Source organism: Somniosus microcephalus, chromosome 6, assembly GCF_052327205.1.
Source record: "Somniosus microcephalus isolate GS21.2 chromosome 6, FLI_Smic_1.0, whole genome shotgun sequence".
Taxonomy (NCBI): Eukaryota; Metazoa; Chordata; class Chondrichthyes; order Squaliformes; family Somniosidae; genus Somniosus; species Somniosus microcephalus.
Genome location: NC_140992.1, coordinates 52,829,833 through 52,854,436, shown reverse-complemented (window position 1 = coordinate 52,854,436; position 24,604 = coordinate 52,829,833). Strand labels below are relative to the sequence as shown.

Genomic DNA, 24,604 nt, shown 5'->3' with positions numbered 1-24,604 from the left:
TCTAATGCAGTCCAATGCTGGTAAATGTATTACAATATGCAAATATGGTATACAATTAAGATGAATGTATTGTCTTAGACAGAGTAATTGGAGAAAAGTAATTGTTCAATAAAATTTTGATTTATTTAAATGCACTTCCTCTTCCGCCCCCACATCCCCCCCCACCAAGTTAAAATTTTAAAAAGCAAACTAGCAGCTAGTGATAGATTTGTAAAAAGTTTATTCTTTTGTAATAAACTGTAAGTAGCAGAATTTACAGGCTTGAGGTCATGATAAGAACAGCATGGCATCACTTAAGAGCATGCTGTAAGTAAATTAAATAAATGTTAAGTATTTACATACATAAAGGAAAATCCACTACCAAATATTTTATACATCAACAATACAATTAAGATCTATGTAAATCAAAATAAATAGAATAAATTACAGGTAGAAAATTTCATATGTATATACAAAATCTTGTAAAAGTTTAAAATGTTCATTTCAAGATGTAAAACAAATTGGAAAAGCGAGAATGTTTTATTTGGCTAAATATTTTCAGGCATTATTTGCAATTTGTAGTTTTCAGCATGGGATAAATTTGAAAGCATTAAAATGATTACAAATTTTAAAAAACTACAGTCCTGCAGCTGACATATTCTAAAATAAAACTTTCCCTGAGGGACAAGGTTTGTTTAAACATATAAAATTACAAAATTTATTTTGTACTCAAAATTAAAATATAATTGACATTTTTCATTGTTTGTAAAATTGTTCCTTCTGTAAATCAGTGTATTATTGGCTGTCTTTGCTCCCATTATCCTCCAGGTAAACAAAGTAGTCTCAAAGGTTAACTGCCAACCGACTGTGTAGTAGCTATTGTTCTTATTCAATATACAATATATATATTTATCAAAAAATACAGCCTTCCAAAATTCTAATATAAAAGAGCAAATTCTTGAACAGAACAGACTCCATTCTGGATGAAGTAGATAGGCATGCAAAATGAGTCAATTGCTTCTAAAAATCTTAAAATCGCTTCAAACTGAAAAATTATACATCAACACTGTTGAACTAATTGTTTACTCTAATTTTTTTTTAATGTTTCTACAGGAGCGAACTGATGAAGAAACAGATTAAATAAAGATGGCAAATAGGCTTGTTTTTATGTCAGTATTTCAAAAATCATTGGTTAAAATATATATTCTATATGTAAAGATATCCAGTTCTATGACCACTAATATTAAATAGTCAAGAGGAAAAGCCTGAAATTTATAAACTTTTGTCTCAATGGTACAGAAAGTAATTCATTTTCTGAAAATGCTTATTGAATATGGAGTGTTGAAACTTAAATTTACAACCACATTACAGATCTATAGATATGGGAAAGACGCAAGAAGTTAATCTGTCTCCATTTGGGGTAGTAGTTATTCTTCAGATAGAAGACAATAAGTAAGGTAAGATTGAAATCATGAAAAATTAGAAGGACACTTGCCCCTTTCAAAGACATTCCAGCTAGACCCACATGGTTTTCTTTTACTGTACATTCAGTGCTTTGTTAGTTTTAGCTCTTTTAATCAGAGGTGACATAGGATTCTATTAAGTGATTGATGTTTAAACTATCAACCTCTGAAAAATGACACCTCTGAAAAATATACCAAAAAACATTGTTACCATCAGAAAAATATTGTTGCAGCAGCTTCACACAGATCTCGCATTTTGGATCTCCTTCCAACAACAACTTGCATTTAATTAGCGCCTTTAACATAGTAAAACGTCCCACGGCGCTTCACAGGAGCGATATCAAACAAAACTTAACACCAAGCCACATAAGGAGATAGTAAATCAGATGACCAAAAGCATGGTCAAAGAGGTAGGTTTTAAGGAGCGTTTTAAAGGAGAGAGGTAGCGAGGCGGAGAGGTTTAGGGAGGAAATTCCCGAGTTTCGGGCCTAGGCAGCTGAAGGGACGGCTGCCAATGGTGGAACAATTAAAATTGGGCAAGAGGGCAGAATTGGAGGAGCGCAGAGATCTTAGGGGGTTGTAGGCAATATTCCCTCTAATTTTTTCAGGTGCCGCGCGGCCCCTTTAAGGGGCTTCGCAGGCCATTCAAAATACCGCGCATGTGCGATTTTTGCATTGAAGAGCCGGCAAGTCAGCTGCACGGGATCCCTGGAGCACTGCGCGGCCGCGCAGCTTAAAAGGAGCACTGGGTTGTCGGGCTGGAGGATGCTAAAGAGATAGGGAGGGACGAGGCCATGGAGGAATTTGAAAACAAGGATGAAAATTTTAAAATCGAGGCATTGTTGGACCTGGAGCCAACGTAGGTCAGCAAGCACAGGGGGTGATGAACTTGTTGTGAGTTAGGATACGGGTAGCAGTGTTTTAGATTAGCTTAAGTTTATGTAGGTGGAAGATGGGAGGCCAGCCAGGGGAGCATTGGAATAGTCAAGTCTGGAGGTAACTAAGGCATGGATGAGGGTTTCAGCAACAGATGAGGTGAGGCAGGGGCGAAGTCGAGCGATGTTACGGAGGTGGAAGGAGGCGGTCTTGGTAGTGGAACAGATGTATTCAAAGCTCATCTCGGGGTCAAATACGACACCAAGGTTGCGAACGGTCTGGCTCAGCCTTAGACTGTTGCCAGGGAGAGGGATGGAGTCGGTGGCTAGGGATCGGAGTTTGTCATGGGGAACCAAAGACAATGGCTTCGGTCTTTCCCAATGTTTAGTTGGAGGAAATTTCTGCTCATCCAATACTGGATGTCAGACAAGCAGTGATATAAAATTAGAGACAGTGGAGGGATCGGGAGAGGTGGTGGTGAGGTTGAGCTCGGTGTCGTCACTGTTCGTGTGGAACCTGACGCCGATTTTTCAGATGATGTTCCCTCCTCAACTATATCTTTCCGTCAGTTACTGGTATGGGCCAGCTGAGTGTATCTTATTATCTGGTCAGAAGTCACTCTGGATTGGCTCTGAGCCAACGCATGGTATAATCTCCCACTGCAGGGAATGGAACTATTCCAGGATGCACACAGCAACAACCCATAACAGGTCAAAAAGTGACTGAGGATGGAAGCAAACCTTAATGGTGCATCAGAGAGGCTGGGCCAATATTCTCTAATAGGTAACATACATATGTAGTTGAGGTGACTACTTTGCATAGAAAATATTTCCCACAGATTTTCCTCACTCCCCTTTGACTTACTTGAAAAGGAGAAAAACAATGTATTTCACATTAGACCAAAATCTTTTACATACATGCAATAATTAAACTTATTTTCATGAAATTAAATGCATTTGCTGCTGAAAATAAACTGCATCAAGTCAAAACTTGAAATTACAGATAAACGAGTGGCTGTTTTATAATATAAACACAGGACAAGACACACTCAAGCAGATTTATATTCTGTAGGAAACCTCAGAATACCTATAAGCACAACTAAAAAGTGTGAGGAAAATACAGGCAGAGAAATCTCAGAAGGGGGGGGGTTAATATTGTATGAATCTAAAGATGAGCAACACATATTTGTTCTTTATTGTTATAATTCATACATCATGAATAACTCACAATAGTTCCATATAAAAGGAACTGGAAGAGCTCATCTGCCTGGAATTCGTTGTAAAGTTGAACACAAATCTGATCAACCATTTTTAAAAAAATTAAGTAAGGCTAATAGAGTAAGCTGCATAAATTCACAAAACAGGTGCTTTTGCCCTGCATCTATATGTAGTTAACTACGCAGAAAATACTGCAGAAGAATGCTATACTTTTCATCCATAAATCTGAACCAGATGATTTTATCATGCTGAATTATAGTACAGCAGAATTCACTTTACCAGTGATCTGTCTTGGATTTAGTCCAACAGAACAGAAAGCGACTTAACAGATACTCCTGATCTTGTCAGTGTAACAAAAGATTGCCCATCTGAAATCTATACAGTGCAATCTATATGGAACAGGTGAGAAAGATGTAATTTCAATTTTTTGAACTACATAGAAATCAAATGCCACTTTAGCTAAGAATCCACAGCATGTGACATATAACAACAACTTTTATTTATATAGCACCTTTAACGTAGTAAAACATCCCAAGACGCTTCATAGGAGTATTAAAAGACCAAAAAAAATTGACACAGAGCCACATAAGGAGAAATTAGGGCAGGTGACCAAAAGCTTGGTCAAAGAGGTAGGTTTTAAGGAGCGTCTTAAAGGAGGAAAGAGAGGTAGCGAGGTGGAGAGGTTTAGGCAGGGGATTCCAGAGCTTAGGGCCTAGGGATAGCACATCAGTTCTAATTGCGAAATCTTTTAAATTTCCTCCTTTTTCCCTAGTTGCATATTTTACCATATTCACAATATGTGTATTAAAACTGTGGAAAAAATACTTCCTTAATTCTACTGCTGTCAGTCTCTAACAATTTCACACATTGAATCTATATAGTGTATTAGAGTCTATATAGCCAAAAAGATGGGATAATTTAGAATATTCCAAGTGCATAGTGATAGTTCTACCTCACATCAAGATAAAAGGCAATTGGAAATTGTGACCTAGTGCTCAGTATTCAAAGAACTCCTACAACAATTAAGCTATTGCAAACAGCAGAGAATTGCAGCAAGCGTGGTCAGCACAATCTTATTTTTACATCGTTGATTTATGACACTTTTGACCACTGAAAGACAAGTAAATATTTAAGAGTGATCAATGTGAAATGATTCTGGATTCCTTCAGTTCGAGTAATGAAGTAACTGAATTGTATAGAATCTACAGCTCAGAGACAGGTTATTTGGTCCAACTGCTCCATGCCGGTATTTATACTCCGTGAGCTTCCTCCCACTCTAATTTCCTCTTTTGATCCTGTCCTCCGTATCGTTCTATTCCCATCTCCCTCATGGGTGCATCAAGCCTTCCCTTGAATGCATCAATGCTGTCTGCTTCAACTACCAACAACTTGCATTTATATAGCACCTTTAATGTAGTAAAATGTCCCAAGGCACTTCACAGGAGCGTAATCAGACAAAAATTGATGCCAAACCAAAGAAGGAGATATTAGGAAAAGTGACCAAAAACTTGGTCAAAGAGGTAGCTTTTAAGAAGCATCTTAATGGAGGAGAGAAAGAGTTGGAGAGGTTTAGGGAAGGAATTCCAAAGAATAGGGCTTAGAAGACAGCTGAAGGCACTGCCGTCAATGGTGAGGTGATGGAAGTAGGGGATGGACAAGAGGCCAGAATTGGAGGAACGGCCAGGAGAGCACTGAAATAATTAAGTCTGGAAGTAACAAAAGCATGATTGAGGGTTTCAGCAGCAGATGGGCTGAGGCCAGGGCAGAAACAGGTGATATTACGGATGTGGAAGCCAGTGGTCTTGGTAATGGAGAGGATATGGGGGTCAGAAGCTCAGCTCAGGGTCAAATAGGACGCAGAGGTTGCAAACAGTCTGGTTCAGTCTGAGACAGCGGCTAGGAAGGGGGACGGAATTGGTGGCTAGGGAACGGTGTGTATGGTGGGGCCGAAGACAATAGCCACTCCACTCCATGTGGCAGCGAGTTCCATATTCTCACCACACTTTGTGAAAAGAAATGACTGGTACATTTTTTATTTGATCTGTTAATGGCTCTTATATTTATGCCCCTTTGTTCTGGACTCACCAACAAGTGGAAACATTTTCTTCACATCCACCCTATCGATCCCCTTCATAATTTTAAATACCTCTATTAGGTCTCCTCTTAGTCTTCTCTTTTCCAGATAAAAGAGCCCCAAATCAACTCAATCTTTCCTGACAGTTGCATTCTCTCAATTCTGGTAACATCCTTGTAAATCTGTTCTGCATTTACTTCTAATCATTGCAGTATTAAGAACACATCCACATATGTTTTTCCATGCACTATTCATTTCAGAGGGCAATAAACCACTCTGGGGAATTATGCGAAGTTTTCCACTTACATACTCCCTTGGCACAGAGCTTCACTCACTGGAAGCACATATTGGGAAATTGTGTGTGCACCTTCCTTGATTCTCAGACAATTAAAATTCATGGATAAAAAATTGTGAACTCCTTACTGGTAAGCCTCTGTACAACATTGCACGATTGATGTTACTGCTTTGTGACTTTTTATGCTACACCACTGCAAAATTGCAGTACAATGCTGTTGATTTTTGTTTGGCTTCAGTAACAAAACCACCAAGAAACTTTGGCTTGTGCTGCAACTTTTGCACAAGAAGCAAAACCCATATTGGTAAAGGACAAAAATCCAGACAGCCCACTATACTGACTTTCAACTTCTAATAATAGAAAAATGTTTTTTCTTATTTGCTCTTCCCTATCTGTAGAAATTGAATTGGCATTCAGAGTTTGGTCAGCTGAGCTGCATATATGCAGTTCATAATGTACAAGGAGCTTTTTCTTCCCTCAAACTGGATGTATGACTTTGATTGCTTGCTGTCATTATTATTAAAGCTGTACTCAAATCTGCATTAATTTTAGGGCTGAACACCACAAATTAATGGAAAAATCTGTTTTGAAAATTGACAGGTAGAATTACTTAAAATATTTATCAAATTTATTTTTGGCTGTATTACCTTAACCATTATTGTTTAAATCATTTTCAAATTGTTTTACCTCCGCCTCTAAAATTAATTTTTGAAAAACATGCTTCTGTATAACCCTTTATGACCTCTTCTCCCCCACCAAAGAAAAAAATCACATCGCTGCATAAAAAAATTCTTCACATTTAGTTTATATAATCTTGACTAATCACCTTGCCCCTTTCCCATCATTGATATATTACACCATGCTGCCAAAATAGTGCATAGCTGACTTGAATCAAAGTATTTTCTGTTAGGTTATTGTAATTATTTGGCATGCACCGTTCTCATTGGGTATTTTTTTTGCTTCTGTGGTTGTTTTGGGCTTTGGAGGCCAATCAGGGTCCACCAACAACTCCTGGGCTAGGTGCATATATTTGGCCTTTGGTTTTCGGTTCCCAGAGCAGAAGACAAACGATAAGCACCTCTTGCTTTTTCGGTCAAGGACGCCCTTTAAAAATGCAAAAGAAAAAGTTAAAATTAAGATGCTGATTTAATTAAAATATGTGTTTAAAAAAAACCAATAAGGCTTTACAAGTCATGCTCACTTTGTGGAAGAAATCTAAGCCTTGCACTAAATTTCATTTCCATTTTCTGCATGAAATGCTGGCTGCAATTAGGTCTGGAGCCAAGTGGTTCTGATGGAACCCAAACTGAGGGCTAGATTTTCCTGGAGCCATCAGGCGGGGTTTCAGGCGTGTGTGGGGGGGGGGGGGGAAATCCCGAATTTGGGGGTCCCAACACCATCCCCCCCAAAACCCCGCCCCACGCAACTTTCAAGGGCGGCGGGCACCCACCCGCACTGGGACCCGCCGAAACCAGGCGGGAAGGGATTAGTGCCAATTAACTGCCTGTTAACAGGTAGTTAACAGGCAGTTTTTAGCCTAATCCCTATTTTGAGGGGTGTCGTGTGGGATTCCCGACGGCTCCAAACCACGCCAGGTTAGAGCAGGCGGGCCGTCGGGTTGAAGGACTTGGAGGGGTCGCGATGTTGGTGTTCAGGTGAGTGATGGGTGCATGAGTGCAAAGGTAAGTGTGTTTGGTGTGTCTAAAGTGTGTAAAGAACTTTTACTTACCTGTACTTACCTTAACAGCCTTTCTTCCTGTAGCCGTCGGGAGCGCATCACTCAGCCGGAACTGAAAGCTGAACGGCTGCGATCTGTCAAAAGTGACAGCCTTCAGCTTTGAGTGTCGGTGAGAGTTCTAACTGAGTCTGTGCAGAAGGACTCAGCTTAGAACTCAGACTGTCAGTGTTGGGCAGCTTCAAACAGCTGTGAAACACTGCTATTTCATCCGTCAAGGACTCTTGACAGATTAAATATCAGTTTGTGACATCACCTGTTGCTGGGTGGCCCTTAATTGTCCTGCTGAGCCCGCTGGGCGAGCTCAACAAGGCCAATCAAGGGAAAATCGCGCAGATTGGCCGGACGTCGATGTAGGTGGGTCAAAAACCCGAAAGTTGAAGTCCTGCCTTCTTCCCGACAGGTTCAGGAAAATCGACCCGAGTATCAGTGAGCAGGTTATTGGTGGATAAATGCCGCTTGATAGCACTGTGGACAACACCTTCCATCACTTTGCTGATGATGACTATGAGTAATATGGCTTAACTAAGATGCCACAGTGGCAGGATGTTAGTCAAGTAACCTGGCCACATTCCTTCTGATTTTCAGGCTGAAAGGCAGGAAATGTACCATAGCAAAATGTTCAAGGCATTTTCCATTCTGATGGTTACTGCACAATTATCTAACTATATGATATTGTAACCCAAGACCCCTTGTGATCTGAATTGGATATTCTGTCAGTAGGTGGAACACTTTAGTGCGACAAGGCCTGATGTGAATTGTTAAGCTGCTTTATTTTATGGACAGCAAATAATCATAGAGTAATAGTTATAATCAAATCTCAACTTAACTAACTTCAGATCCCTCCTCATGAACAAGAAAAATACATTACACTATCTCAATTGATGGGCTCATTTAACTCTTCTGGTCAGCTGTCTGGTTTTCTAAGGACGTGTTTCCCCTCATCAGGCCAGGCTCCCTGCCACAACTTAATTGAACTCACTGATCTTCATGTGCCTCTTTGTCCTTTTTTTCCCCTGTATTCCAAGGAAGTGGCGGATTGCCTGGTTATTACCCCTGTTCAGGGATTCACCTGCAGGCATGGCGATAAAACTAGCTACCACACTTTCTCCCCTGGGGTGTGCGTCTCGAGAAGCCATCTCCTGTTATTTTCAAATGAATGAGGCTATCCTGACAATAAGCCAATTGACTCTTATCATCTCGGTCCTCCACAGACTATGAGCAGTGGCATGCCATACACCAGCTAGCTAGCTTCAATACACATCTTCAGTGCCTGGTCCATTAATAAACTCTTTTTCTCAAAAGTTGCAGCACATAACTGTAAAGAGAACTTGAAAACTGCATGAACCCATACTGATATAGAACACACTACTTAAATGTAATTTATCTTCAATTCCATGGCAAAAAGGTCAAAAAATGCCAAAACTAGACTTTAATATTACACCATCACGCAGTACCGTCGATCCCTCCAGCTAATGCCATGGACTGTTTGCAGGTGAACAGATGGATAGGCCACATTTAATCAGTGGCACTGCTATCAGAATTGGCCACCACAGGCACATTTTCACACTGCGAGAAGTAGTACAGGAAACTTTGGTTTATCCGGAGGTTAACTGTCCGGAATGCTCGATCCACCGGCAAAATTCAGGAGTCGGTTCAGTAAGTTTTTTTTTCTTTTGGTTGCTTTTTTTTCACTAGTCAGGCTCTGCAAGGTGTAGCTAAAGCTGTTGCTTAGCTACAGAGACGCTTGCAAGCTACGGCCGACTGTTTAGAAGCTGTTGCTAAGCAACAGGGTTTGTTGCTAGATACGGAGCTCAAAAGCTTCCCTATGTTTTAACATTAGCGCTGGTTTGTCCGGCAGTTTTGATGGGACGGCAACAGCTCGGTCCCGTCGGAGCCGGATATCACAAAGTTTCCTGTAGATTGTTTGCACAGGAGACAACCACAAAATACACATGGTAGGTACACAATAAATTTATTTACCGTACCATCTTTGTCTATGTCCTCTCTTTAATATTTATTTGCAGGCCAATTGTAAATTTACATAATGGGAAGTTTGATGGAACAAAAGGAGAAAAGGCAGCTTAGCTATGGATGATAAATTATTCTACCCTGCAATTGTAATGTTTCCTATGGTGCTGGGTTGTTTCAAAGGGTGAAAATGTACACGCTATCACCCAGCCCAGTATATGGTATAATCACCATGGCATGATAGATTCCATTAACTGAATTGGTGGTAAATCAGATTTCTTGAATGCCTTGATGGTCCTGCGTCTCATAAGGCAACGGCTATAAAACAAAATTCAATGTTGCTATGCCGTTACGGAGTTTGGTGAGGACTTGGGAACTAGATGTAATATCTCCAAGTTTGTAGACGACTCAAAGCTGGGTGGGCACGTGTGCTGTGAGGAGGATTCCGAGAAACTCCAGTATGATTTGGACAGGTTGGGTGATTGGGCAGATTCATGGCAGATGCAGTATAATATGGATAAATGCGAGGTTATCTACTTTGGTGGCAAAAACAGGAAGGCAGATTATCTGAACGGCAATAGATTGGGAGAAGGGGAAGTACAACGAGACCTGGGTGTCCTTGTCCACCAGTCGCTGAAGGTAAGCATGCAGGTGCAGCAGGCGGTTAAGAAGGCAAATGGTATGTTGGCCTTCGTAGCGAGAGGGTTTGAGTACAGGAACAAGGATGTCTTGCTGCAGTTGTCAGGGCCTTGGTGAGACCACACCTTGAGTATTGTGTGCAGTTTTGGTTGCCTTATCTGAGGAAGGATGTTCTTGCCATGGAGGGAGTGCAGCGAAGATTCACCAGACTGATACCTGGGATGGCAGGAATGACGTATGAGGAGAGATTGGGTCGATTGTGCTTATATTCGCTGGAGTTTAGAAGAATGAGAGGGGATCTCATTGAAAATTATAACATTCTAACAGGATTAGACAGACTAGATGCAGGAAGGATGTTCCCAATTGCAGGGGAGTCCAGAACCAGGGGTCACAGTCGAAAGATAAGAGGTAAGCCTTTTAGGACAGAGATGAGGAGGAATTTCTTCACCCAGAGAGTGGTGAACCTGTGGAATTCTCTACCACAAAAGGCAGTTGAGACCAATTCATTAAATATATTCAAGAAGGAGTTCGATATATTTCTTAAGGCTAAAGGGATCAAGGGATATAGGGAGAAAGCAGGGACAGGGTACTGAATTTGATCAGCCATGATCTCATTAAATGGCGGAGCAGGCTCGAAGGGCCGAATGGCCTACTCCTATCTTCTATGTTTCTATGACTTAATTTCATGAGCACAAACTCAGCTAAACTTAAAGGCAACAGGTTCACAGGCCTCTTAAGTATGTAGAAACTGTGATTTAGCCCACTGAAGTGGATTATCCCACTCCCCATAATTAAATTTAATTGGTGCTTTACTGACAGCATCAGCAACCAAAAACAGAGGTGGGCAAATCGAATCTGCCGTTCGCTGCGTCAATGTGTCGTTATCACACCCGAAACCTCAGTTTCTCCTCCATCACTGCAACGTGAAAGGTGAGTTATTCATGGTTTGTGGGTCCAGTTTCCATAAATCTGTGCAAACTTTCCAGATAAATGCATATCATAATTACTTTAAATATATAAATCACAGTGCGTATAAACATACATGATCATAATGCAAAATGCAGTGTTTCAACAAAGAACAGTTAGACAGTAGATGGCCAAAATGAAATGGCAAAGAAACTAAATAGCCCTGAAATTGCGATTGGCGTCACAGCTAAGGAGTACGCCGCCGACCTCCGAGCTAAATCTTCACTTACCTGGTGAGAGGCTCCAAACGAAAACTTGCTTTGAAATGCTGCAGTTGTGCGCAGCGTAGTGGCCCACGGATCCCAGGGGCGCACCGCGTGCGGAAGCGTCCCCGGGATCAGGTGGGGCAGTGCTCCTTTCACTCAGCGAATCTCCGAAGCACAACATCAATTAAATTTTAAATTAAATGGTGTGAATATTTAATTGACAAGTGCAGTACTTGGCTTGAAAAAGCATAGAGAATACTTGGGAGTAAGTACAGTTAGTTACTGTAAGACTCTGCAAGATTAAAAAAAAGATCTAATCCCTCAAACCAAGCCTTTACAGCTGCCTGGTAGGTTCTTTTACATGTTCAATTTTATTTTATGGCCCTGAAATTGCAAATTTCTCCCCCCCCCCCCCCCCCACACGCTGTGCAAACAGGCTCCGGTGCTTGTTTGTACCAGCTGTAAAATTTTTTAACATAATTAGTGCGCAGTGGGTGGGCAATTAGCCCAACTCTGCGCCAGCACATTGATTTCAATGGGCAGCTTAAACGTGCAGCGCAGCCGGTGTGCTGTCGGAACTTGACCGACCGCAAGTTCAGGATTTATCGCATGCGGAAATCCCAAACTGGCGGTGACTTTCAAAGTCGGTATGATGGCGTACTCAGAGTACATGGTCATACCGACCGCAAATTCTGGCCCATTGAGTTTGCATTATTCTACCAATGTAAAACCCAACACAGCAACACATGAAGCCGGTTAATTGAAATCAGTTTTAGATCAGGCGTAGTTTTCTTGACAATATAAGCAGAGTAGCTGACAGCTATTAAAAAAAATAGTAGTGCAAGGCACATTATAAGAAGCATTGTTTAAAAATAAAGTGAAAACATATCTCAAGCAGTCTCAACACTTCAGTTGTAAAGTCAAGCTTGGTCAATTCTTTAAAAAAAAAATTATGTCCTTCAAATATGATTTAACAGGTTAATTCTTCCAGGTAGCAATTTAATGAGGGGACCTTCCACCAGTGCAAACAAAAACAGATATCAACAGAAGAGAGAAAATAAGCAATATTTTTTTCTTACAACAGCAATTTGCAGATATTTATTGAATTGTGGCAAAGCGACAGAAAAGTTTCAAGTCCAACCTGTTGGTAAGTGGCTGTCATGTGATTAACTCCCGGTCCCTCTCTCTTGAATAGAAGCTTCCACAGGATCAAGTCAAGTAGGATAGTCTGAGAGATAAGGTGGGGAGAATTAAGACTAACAAGTAATTAATTTATGCATGCAAGTTATCAATTGTAAAACTCAATCAATTGCAATAGTGTAAAACATTTGGGAAATGCCTGTATTGATTTCTTGGAATTCAAAGTGTGCATCACAATTCATAGCCATTAAATCTTACATAATGAGAAAAAAGGAAGAAATGATTACCAACAGAGGGTATGACAACATATAATTTTAAAGTTCTAAAAATACTGCAACCAGAAGCAATCACAGAAATCATGACTGTAGAGACAAGCTACTTGCACTTTGAATTTAGAAACTATTAGATGTTTTAGGTTAAGCGGCATAAAATTCAGTATGGGACATTTTAAGAAACATAACTTCACGAAGTAGCTATTTAGCTTAAAAGGAGAAATAAAATCACAGGAAGTACTTTCTTCAAAAGTACTCCACTTATCTCTGTCTGAGAAAATCATATTTGGTCAGAAAACATAGTTGTTGCACAGCCTGAGAGAGACTCACCAAAGTAGATCCTCTTGCTTCATCAACTGCACCGTGACTCAAGTTACGGGGCAGAGTTGTCTATGTCGCAGGGGAGCGCCATTTACTGCAATGGAGACTAGCACTTCAGACAATCCTGGCATCCAATTTGGAGCAACCCAACCCTAAAAAGCCCTCTGCCAGATGAGCATGCAGCAGTACCAGCCTGTAGTGTACTTTTCTGGGTGTGGGTTGATCTGGACAGGCTGTCACAGCCAGTCAAAAGTGCTTTCCTCCAAGGCAGTCAACTTGTGCTGCTTTAGGTTCATGCAACTTATGTAACAGAGCAGCCGAGATAAAAGGAGACCCAAATCAACCTTTGAGATTGATTCGCATATATTTTCTAACAGGAAACAAATAAATGAGAACAGATCTGCAGTGGTGAGCGATACCATTAAGGATGGAAATTGTATGTGGCAGAAGAAGTAGAATCATACAGTACACAAATAGATCTGTGCCAGCTTTAGGATGGATGGCAAGGCCTTGGGGAGGGTACAGAGGAGGTTGACGAGGATGATACCAGAGACGAGGGACTTCAGTTATGTGGTGCCTGTGCTGACTCTTCGGAAGAGCTGTCCAATTTAGTCCCACACCTCAGCTTTTTCCCCATAACATTGCAAATTAGTTCTCTTCAAGTACATGTCCAATTGCCTCTTGAAATTTGCTCTAGAATCTGCTTCCATCACCCTTTCAAGTATTGCGTTCCAGATCTCAACAACCCAGAAAAAATTCTTCTCATTTCCCCTCTAGCTCTTTGCCAATTATTTTAAATCTACGACCTCTGGTTACCGACCCACTTGCAAGGGGAAACAGTTTCCCCCTACTTGCTCTATCAAAACTCCTCCTAATTTTGAATACTTCTATTACGTCTCATCTTAACCTTCTCTGCTCCAAGGAGAACAATCCCAGCTTCTCCAATCTCTCCATAAAACTGAAGTCCCTCATCCGTACCCTCTCCAAGGACTTGACATTCTTCCTAAAGTGTGGTGCTCAGGATTGTACACAATACTCCAGCTGAGGCCTAACCAGTGATTTGTAAAAAGTTAGCATGACTTCCTTATTTTTGTATTCAATGCCTCTATTTACAAGAACATAAGAAATAGGAGCAGGAATAGGCCACTTGGCCCCTCAAGCCTGCTCCACCATTCAATAAGATCATGGCTGATCTTGGGCTCAAAGCCACTTCCCAGCCCGCTCCCCATAACCCTTCACTCCCTTATCTTGCAAAAATCTGTCTATCTCCACTTTAAATGTATTTAATGACCCAGCCTCCACAGCTCTCTGGGGCGGAGAATTCCACAAATTTACGACCCTCTGAGAGAAGTTCCTCCTCATCTCAGTTCTAAAAGGGCGACTCTTTAGTCTGAGACTCTGCCCCCGAGTTCTAGATTTCCCCATGAGGGGAAACATCCTCTCTGCATATACCCTGTTGAGCCCCCTCAGTATCTTATATGTTTCGATAAGATCACCTCTCATTCTTCTAAATTCCAATGAGTATAGGCCCAGCCTGCTCAACCTTTCCTCATAAGTCAAACCCCTCATCTCAGGAATCAACCGAGTGAATCGTCTCTGAACTGCCTCCAATGCAAGTATATCCTTCCTTAAATAAGGAGACTAAAACTGTACGCAGTACTCCAGGTGTGGTCTCACCAATACCTTGTACAGTTGTAGCAGGACTTCCCTGCTTTTATACTCCAACCCCCTTGAAATAAAGGCCAACATTCCATTTGCCTTTTTGATTACTTGCTGTACCTGCATGCTAACTTTTTGTGTTTCATGCACAAGGACCCCCAGGTCCCTCTGAACTGTAGCATTTTGTAATCTCTCTCCATTTAAATAATAGTTTGCTTTTTTATTTTTCCTGCCAAAATGGATAACCTTGCACTTTCCCACATTATACTCCATCTGCCAAATGTTTGCCCATTCACCTAGCCTGTCTATATCCCTTTGCAGATTCTTTGAGTCCTCTGCACAACTTGCTTTCCCACCCATCTTTGTATCATCCGCAAACTTGGCTACATTACACTCGATCCCTTCATCCAAGTCATTAATGTAGATTGTAAATAGTTGGGGCCCCAGCACCGATCCTTGTGGCACCCCACTAGTTACCATTTGCCAACCAGAAAATGACCCATTTATCCCGACTCTCTGCTTTCTGTTAGTTAGCCAATTCTCTATCCATGCTAATATTTTACCCCCAACTCTGTGAGCTCTTATCTTATGCAGTAACCTTTTATGTGGCACCTTATCGAATGCCTTCTGGAAATCCAAATACACCACATCCACTGGCTCACCCTTGTCGACCCTGCTTGTTACCCCTCAAAGAACTCCAGCAAATGTGTTAAACATGATTTCCCTTTCCTAAAACCACGCTGACTCTGTTTGACTGCAGTATGTTTTTCTAAATGCCCTGCTACTGCTTCCTTAATGAATGACTCCAGCATTTTCCCAACGACAGATGTTAGGCTAACTGGTCTATAGTTTCCTGCTTTCTGTCTCCCTCCTTTCTTAAATAGGGGTGTTACATTAGTGGTTTTCCAATCTGCTGGGACCTCTCCAGAGTCCAGGGAATTTTGGTATATTACAACCAATGCCTCCATTATCTCTGCAGCCACTTCTTTTAAGACCCTGGGATGCAGGCCATCTGGTCCAGGGGACTTGTTGTCTTTTAGTCCCATTATTTTACCGGGTACTATTTCCTTAGTGATAGTGATTGTCTTTAGTTCCCCACTCCCTGTGGCCCTTTGATTATCCATTATTGGGATGTTGTTAGTGAAGACAGATGCAAAATATTTGTTCAGAGTCTCTGCCATTTCCCCATTCCCCATTATTAATTCCCCAGTCTCATCCTCTAAGGGACCAACGTTTACTTTAGCTACCCTCTTCCTTTTTATATACCTGTAGAAGCTCTTACTATCTGTTTTAATGTTTCTTGCCAGCTTACTCTCATAATTCATCTTCTCTCTCTATTTTTTTTTAGTCATCCTTTGCTGGTTTTTAAAAATTTCCCAATCCCCTGGTCTCCCACCAATCTTGGCAACATTGTATGCCTTCGTTTTCAATTTGATGCCATCCTTTACTTCCTTAGTTAGCCACGGATGGTACTCCCTTCTCTTAAAATCTTTCTTTCTCACTGGAATATATTTTTGTTGAGAGTTATGAAATATCTCCTTAAATGTCCACCACTGCATTTCAACTTTCTTACCCTTTTATTTGTTTTTCCAGTCCACTTTAGCCAGTTCTGCCCTCATGCCATTACAGTTGCCTTTGTTTAAGATCAGGACACTGGTTTGGGATACAACTTTCTCACCCTCCAACTGAATTTGAAATTCAACCATGCTATGATCACTCTTTCCTAGAGGATCCTTTACTATGAGATAATTTATTAATTCTGTCTCATTACATAGTACCAGATCCAAGATAGCCTGCTCCCTGGTTGGTTCCATTACATACTGTTCTAGGAAAACATCCCGGGTGCACTCTATGAACTCCTCCTCCAGGCTACCATGACCAATTTGATTTGTCCAATCAATATGGAGATTAAAATCACCCATGATTATTACCGTACCTTTTTTACAGGCCTCCATTATTTGTTGATTTATACTCTGTCCAACAGCATTGCTACTGTTCGGGGGCCTGTAGACTACGCCCACCAGAGACTTTTACCCCGTATTATTTTTTATCTCCACCCAAACCGATTCTACATCTTGATCTTCTGAGCCAATATCACTTCTCACCACTGCACTGATCCCATCTTTTACCAACAAAGCTACCCCACCTCCCTTTCCTTTCTTTCTATCCTTCCGAATTATCATATACCCTGGAATATTCAGTTCCCAGCCCTGGTCGCCTTGTAACCACGTCTCTGTAATGGCGATCAGATCATACCCATTTGTATCTATTTGTGCAGTGAACTCATTTATCTTGTTACAAATGCTGCGTGCATTCAGATATAGAGCTTTTAACTTTGTCTTTTTACCATTTTTCCTTGTTTTGGCCTTTTTTTTGTTACACTCTTATTTTTAAACATTCTGTCCTTTCCTGTCACACTCTGGTTATTATTTTCCCCATCTCTAGCCTGCTCTATTGCTTTCTCATTGACTTTTTATTTTCCCGCTCACCTGGATCCTCCAACCCCACTATTTAGTTTAAAGCCCTCTCTACAGCCCTAGTTATTCGATTTGCCAGGACTCTAGCCCCAGCATGGTTCAAGTGAAGCCCGTCCAAACAGAGCCAAGTATCCTGTATGCTTTTTTAAAGGCCTTACCAACTTTCCCTGCCACCTTCAAGATTTGTGAATATGCATCCCAGGTCTCTCTGCTCTTGCATCCTCCTCAAAATAGTCCAATTTAGATTATACTGCCTCTCCATGTTGTTCCTCCCAAAGTGTATAAGAACATAAGAAATAGGGGCAGGAGTAGGCCATTTGGCCCTTCGAGTCTGCTCCGCCATTCAATAAGATCATGACTGATCTTCTACCTCATCTCCACTTTCCTGCACTATCCCCATATCCCTTGATTCCCTTAATATTCAAAAATCTATCGATCTCTGTCTTGAATGTACTCAATGACTGAGCCTCCTCAGCCCTCTGGGGTAGAGAATTCCAAAGATTCACCACTCTCTGAATGAAGAAGTTTCTCATCTCAGTCCTAAATGGCCGACTCCTTGTTCTGAGACTGTGACTTCTGGTTCTAGACTCCCCAGCTAGGGGAAACATCCTCCATGCAGCTACCCTGTCAAGCCCTGTAAGAATTTTGTATGTTTCAGTGAGATCACCTCTCATTCTTCTAAACTCTAGAGAATATAGGCCTGGTCTACTCAATCTCTCCTCATAGGACAATCCCCCAACCCAGGAACCAGTCTGGTGAACCTTCATTGCACTCCCTCTATGGCAAGTATATCCTTCCTTAGGTAAGGAGACCAAAACTGTACACAATACTCCAGGTGTGGTCTCACCAGGGCCCTATATAATTGCAGTAAGACATCTTTACTCTTATACTCAAATCCCCTTGTAATAAAGGTCAACATACCATTTGCTTTCCTAATTGCTTACTGCACCTGCATGTTAACTTTCAGTGATTCATGTACAAGGACACCCAGGTCCCTCTGAACACCAACATTTCCCAAACTTTCACCATTTAAAAAATACTCTTTTTTATTTTTCCTACCAAAGTGGATAACTTCACATTTCTCCAAATTGTATTCCATTTGCCATGTTCTTGCCCACTCACTTAGCCTGTCTATATCCCCTTGAAGCCTCCTTGCATCCTCCTCACAACTTATATTCCCACCCAGCTTTGTATCATCAGCAAACTTGGATATATTACATTTGCTCCTCTCATCCAAATCATTGATGTAGATTGTGAATAGCTGAGGCCCAAGCACTGATCCTTGCGGTACCCTACTAGTTACAGCCTGCCAACTGGAAAATGACCTGTTTATTCCTACTCTGTTTTCTGTCCATTAACCAATCCTCAATCCATGCTTGTATATTACCCCCAATCCCATGAGCCCTAATTTTGTTTAATAACCTCTTGTGTGGCACCTTATCGAATGCCTTCTGAAAATCCAAATACACCACATCCATTGGTTCCCCCTTATCTATTCTGCTAGTTACAACCTCAAAAAACTCTAACAGATTTATCAAACACGATTTCCTTTTTATAAATCCGTGTTGACTCTGCCCAATCCTATTATTATTTTCTAAGTGCCCTGTTACCATGTCCTTAACAATAGATTCTAGCATTTTCCCTACTACTGATGTCAGGCTAACTGGTCTGCAGTTCCCCGTTTTCTCTCCCTCCTTTTTTAAACAGTGGGGTTACATTTGCCACCTTCCGATCCATGGGAACAGTTCTAGAATCTATGGACTTTTGGAAAATGATAACCAATGCATCCAGTGTCTCTATAGCCAACTCTTTTAAAATTCTAGGATGTAGGCCATCAGGTCCAGGGGATTTATCGGCTTTCATTAATTTCTCCAGTACTATTTTTTTTTTTACTAATACTAATTTCTTTCAGTTCCTCATTCTCACTAGACCCTTGGTTCTCCACTATTTCCGGGAAGTTTTTTGCGTCTTTTTCCGTGAAGACAGACACAAAGGCCACGAATTTAACTGCACTGAGGGGGCGGGTTTGGAGACGGGTCTGCCGCAAAAATCAGAGAAAGTTGGGGCGGGCTGCGAACCCGCCTCCATGTGGCTTTGGGAAGTGTCGGGTCAGCCGCTCCTGAACTGACCCAACCCCAAATGGCGGGACAGGTTGTTAAGGCAGTTAACAGGTCGTTAACTGCCTGGATAATCCTATTTTAAAGGGCTGATCATATTTTTGTGGTTTTTCAACATGCTGGCTGCCTTCATAAAAACACGTCTGGTGAATCGAGCTGGGTTGACCTAGGACCTTAACTGTTGCCAGCTTCTCGAGCAGCTTAAAAGTGGGCCTGCAATTTCTCATTCTTTCACATGACACAACTTAGTGGTTTGAGGTTTGGGAGACATTTTGCAGCTCAACTAATCTTGTGATTGTTGAGTCTGAAATCCATCTGCTGTGCGGCCTCCTTGGAAGGCCCTCTGGCCACTTTGTCTGAGCACAAACAACCTCCATTCCTTGACTGAGATATATACCAGCGGTATGGGAACCATTTATATCCTCTCATCCTGGTCGTCAGATTTGGAGGAACAGCAGCCGCGGCAGCACCTCAACCAGGCACAGCAGCAAAAGCAGGAGCGCCAACCTTCTCCTCAGCCACCTGATGATGCACAGGTCAGAGGGCGTCAGCGCAGGCTACACCTCTCCGCAGAAGAAACCCCCAACACCAGCTTTACAGGCAGAAGATGAGCTTCCTCAACATGAGTGAGCAGCAGTGCCAAATGAGGCTGAGACTTCCGCGAGACGTTGTCGCTGACATCTGCACAATGCTGCACCAACACCTGGAGCCCAGAGGAGCATGTGGACACTCCTTACCAGTGGCTGTCAAAGTCACCACTGCACTCAACGTCTTTGCTTCAGTCTCCTTCCAGGGATCATCTGCAGACATCAGCGGCATCTCTCAGTCGGCCGCACACGCCTGCGTCACGCAGGTTACCGATGCCCTCTTTGCAAAGGCGCACAATTACATCCACTTCTCCACTGATGCAGCAAGTGTAACCGCACGTGTGGTTAGCTTTGCAAATATGGCCGGCTTCCCAAGGGTGCAGGGCGTCGTAGACTGCACACGTGGCCATGAGGGCACCCCATCAGAATCCAGCTGTATTTGTCAACCGCAAGGGCTTCCACTCCCTGAACGTCCAGCTGGTGTGTACCCACAGGAAGATCATCATGCATGTTTGTGCGAAGTACCCTGGCAGTTGCCATGACTCCTTCATCCTGCGGCAGCCTACTATGCCTCAACTCTTCAATCCGCCAACCCAACTTTCCGATTAGCTACTTGGCGACAAGGGATATCCCCTGAAAAAGTGGCTCATGACACCGATGAGGAGGCCATCAAACGAGGCTGAGGAGCGGTACAATGTGAGCCACATTTCCACCAGAAGCATCATAGAGCAAACCATCGGCTTTCTCAAAATGCGATTCCAATGCCTCGACAGATCTGCTGGAACCCTGCAGTATGCACCAGCCACGGTGTCCAGAATCGTCGTCGTCTGCTGCGCCCTGTATAACATCGCACAGCAGCGTGGCTTAGCGCTCCCTGAGGAACAAATGGCTCAGCACAGACCATCCTCGGAAGAAGAGGACGACAAGGAGAAGGCGCACCTTGCGGGTCCGGGTGTGACCAAAGCAGTAGCCCTCGAGCTCATTGCTGGGCGTCATGCAAGGGATGCACTCATCCATGCCAGATTCACATAAGCTTACTCTTCAGCCACAGGTGGCTAGCGTATGGCTATGAATGTGTGGACGACATTCTTAAACGCCATACATCATCTCTCCAATAAACAATGCTTTCCTATCACCCTCAGCATCATCATTACAAATCCAAGTTGCCCTGAGACCTCAATGTGTAACTTCCATTTCCCAGTACACATAGGCCAGACCTTCAACTGTTTGCAATAACTTTTGTTTACTGCATTAACAAAAGCATGACAATGCAAAATATTAAACAGAACCAAACACAACAGAATAAAACACCCAAGTGACTCCCCTTGTGACTATTTGTGCTTTATCTTCCTCTTACGCGTGCTTCTACGTGGTGCTTCCCCTGTGGCTTCAGCAGATGTAGAGGCACCTTGCTGACTTTGATGCTGCGTCTGCTTAGACGCCTTTGGCGGGTGTCCTCTGGGTTTGGGAGCCTGGGAGGGCTCTGCAACAGTCTGCTCTTCCTGCAGCTGTGCAGTGGCTGAAACGGCCATCTAAGTTGGGTGTGCAATGTGAGTCTCTGAACGAGGGCTCCACAGTAGCATGGTTGTGTGAGCGCATGGAGAGGAGCCCACACTTCATTGTTGCCTGCCACCAACAGCCCTCTCATGGGTCTGCCGCACTTAGTGCTAGCAAGTGGATGGAGAGCACCTTGTTGCACAGCAGGGGGGCCATGAGGACCCGCATCTGTACTGGCAGTCCTCATAACAAGGACGTCCATGAAGCTCTGGTGTCTCTCAATAGATGCCCATCTCTCCTCCATAGCTGACAATCTATTTTGAAGAGTCACCATGTTTTCGTTAGCCTGGCAACTTATGTCCTCCATGGCGGTTGCCACCCTCTCCATGGTGGAACGGTCATGCGCCATTGTCTCCACAAAGACAGTGCTCATGTCAGAGATGGACTCCTCCATTCTCTCCACACTCGCAGTTACCCTGAATGCAAACCCTCTCAGAGACTCCTGCACTTGTTCCTGGAATTCCAGCACTGCTCTCTTTCTGGATGGCCCCAGAGGCACAGCGTCTGCATGCAGCTGAGCAGAGTGACTGTGAAGAATCCATAACATAGAAGCTTAGAGGGAGACCAAGATGGAGTGAGGTGTCAAGAGGAAACTAGCTCCATGTGCGTTGTTAATTGTTGTCAGTGAGAGCGAGTGTGAGGGTTGCATAGGCAGGATGGTGAGGTGATTCAGTAGAGAGAGAGAGAGATGGATAGGTACGGATGCAAGGAAAGTAAGGGTAAGGTGGGATGTGGAGGAGCAGGCTTACAAAGTAGAGTGCTGGTGATGAGAAGAGAAGGGAAACAGATTGAAGGCAAGTGTGATGTGATACTCACTTTTGATGATCGCAGAAGATCATTAAAGCATTTCCTGCACTGGATCCAAGTGCGTGAACAAACAGACCTTGCGCTGACCTCCTCAGCAATGCGCAGCCAGGCTGCCTTGTTTTGCTGAGGAGGCTTCCTCCGGCCATCAGGAAGAAACAGAATCTCCCTGTGCCCTCTAACTCCTTAGATTTCGATGCACTCATTGTGGCCTTGGCAATTCCAGACTCCAGCAGAATCAAGAAATTAAAGGCTGAGGCTGCATGGGGCCCTTAAAAACATCCGCACTAATGATGTCATCAGAGGTGACTAACAGACCTGATCCCAGTCATTGGACCGTCTAGCGCGCACCACTCAACTTAAGGGGCCAATTAAACTAAAATCTCAACTGAGGATCGGATGAAGCCGGCAGCAGGTCCGGACCCCACCCACCACGCAACCTGACTCCAAGCCACCTCCTGAATTAAATTTGCGGCCAAAGTATTTGTTTAATTTCTCTGCCATTTCCTTATTCCCATTATAATTTTTCCTGTCTCAGCCTGTAAGGGACCCACATTTACTTTTGCTAATCTTTTCCTTTTTACATACCTATAGAAGCTTTTACAGTCTGTTTTTATGTCTGTTGCTAGTTTACTCTCATATTCTATTTTCCCTTTCTTTATCAATTTCTTGGCCCTCCTTTGCTGAATTCTAAAATCATCCCAATCCTCAGGCTTACTACTCTTTTTGGCATCATTATAAGCCTCTTCCTTTGATCTAATCCTATCTTTAACTTATTGTTAGCCACAGTTGGACCACTTTTCCCGTGGGGTTTTTGTGCCGTAAAGGAATGTATATTTGTTGTAAATGATGTATTAATTCTTTAAATGCTAGCCATTGCTTGTGTACCATCATACCTTTTAATGTAGTTTCCCAATCTACCTTGGCCAACTTGCCCCTCACGCCTGCGTAATTTGCTTTGTTTAGATGCAAGATCCTAGTTTTGGAATTAACTAAATCACTTTCAAACTCAATATAAAAATCTATCATATTATGGGCACTCTTCCCTAAAGGCCCCTTTACTACAAGGTTATTAATTAACCCGTCACACTTATCCGCATTAAGTATCACTTCACACTTATCCGCATTAAATTGCCATATGTCTGCCCATTTCACCTGTCTATGTCCTCTTGAAGTCTACTACTATCCTCCTCATTATTTACTAGGTTGCCAAGTTTTGTATCACCTGCAAACTTCAAAATTGTACTCCCTATACCCAAGTCCAGGTCATTTATGTATAACAAGAAAGGCAATGATTCTAATACCAATGCCTGGAGGACCACACTGCAAACTTCTCTCCAATCAGAGAAACATCCATTACTCTCTGCCTCCTATCCCTTAGCCAATTATGTACCCAGGTAGCCACTGTCCCTTCAATTCCATGTGCTTCTATTTTCCAAAATAAGTCTGTTATGTGGTACTTTATCAAATGCCTTTTGAAAGTCCACATATCAAACATCTACTGCACTACCTTCACCAACCCTCTCTGTTACTTCATCAAAGAACTCAATCAGGTTAGTCAGACACGATTTGCCTTTAACAAATCCGTGCTGGCTGTCCCTTATTAATCCATGCTTCTCCAAGTGAGAATTAATGATGACCTTGACAACGGTCTCTAGTAGTTTTCCCACCACTGACATTAGACTGATTGGCCTGTAGTTACCAGGTCTTTCTCTCTCCTGTTTTTTGAATAGGAGTGTAATATATGCAATCCTCCAGTCATCTGGCACCACTTCGATATTCGAGGAGGATTGAAAGATTGTGGTCAGAGTTTCTGCTATCTCCACCCTTGCTTTCCTCAGCAACCTAAGATGAATCCCATCTGGACCACGTGACTTGTTAACTTTGAGTGATGCCAATCTGCCTAGCACCTTCTTTATTTGTTTTTAGCCTATCCAATGACTCTACGGTGGCATAGTGGTTAGCACTGTTGCCTCACAGCGCCAGAGACCCGGGTTCGAATCCGGCCTGGGGCGACTGTCTGTGTGGAGTTTGCACATTCTCCCCGTGTTTGCGTGGGTTTTCTCCGGGTGCTCCGGTTTCCTCCCACAGTCCAAAGATGTGCGGGTTAGGTTGATTGGCTATGATAAATTGACCCTTAGTGTTAGGGGGATTAAATATACGTGGGGTTACAGGGTTAGGGTGGGATATGTGTTGGTGTAGGGGTTACGGGGAATCGGGTGGGATATGTGTCGGTGCAGGCTCGATGG

At 42.6% G+C, this 24,604-nt stretch overlaps 1 protein-coding gene across 1 annotated transcript in view; it reads right to left on the bottom strand.

The window, feature by feature from the left end:
* Positions 1-203: 203 nt before the first annotated feature.
* atp13a3 (ATPase 13A3) overlaps positions 204-24,604 on the bottom strand; it is a 173,847-nt gene continuing 149,446 nt past the window's right edge. The window contains exons 30-31 of the mRNA XM_085990222.1: positions 12,563-12,649; positions 204-7,008 (exon numbers count right to left, since the gene is read on the bottom strand). Coding sequence (XP_085846348.1) covers positions 6,811-7,008; positions 12,563-12,649 — 285 coding nt within the window. The 3' untranslated portion in view covers positions 204-6,810. The remainder of the gene's footprint in view (positions 7,009-12,562; positions 12,650-24,604) is intronic.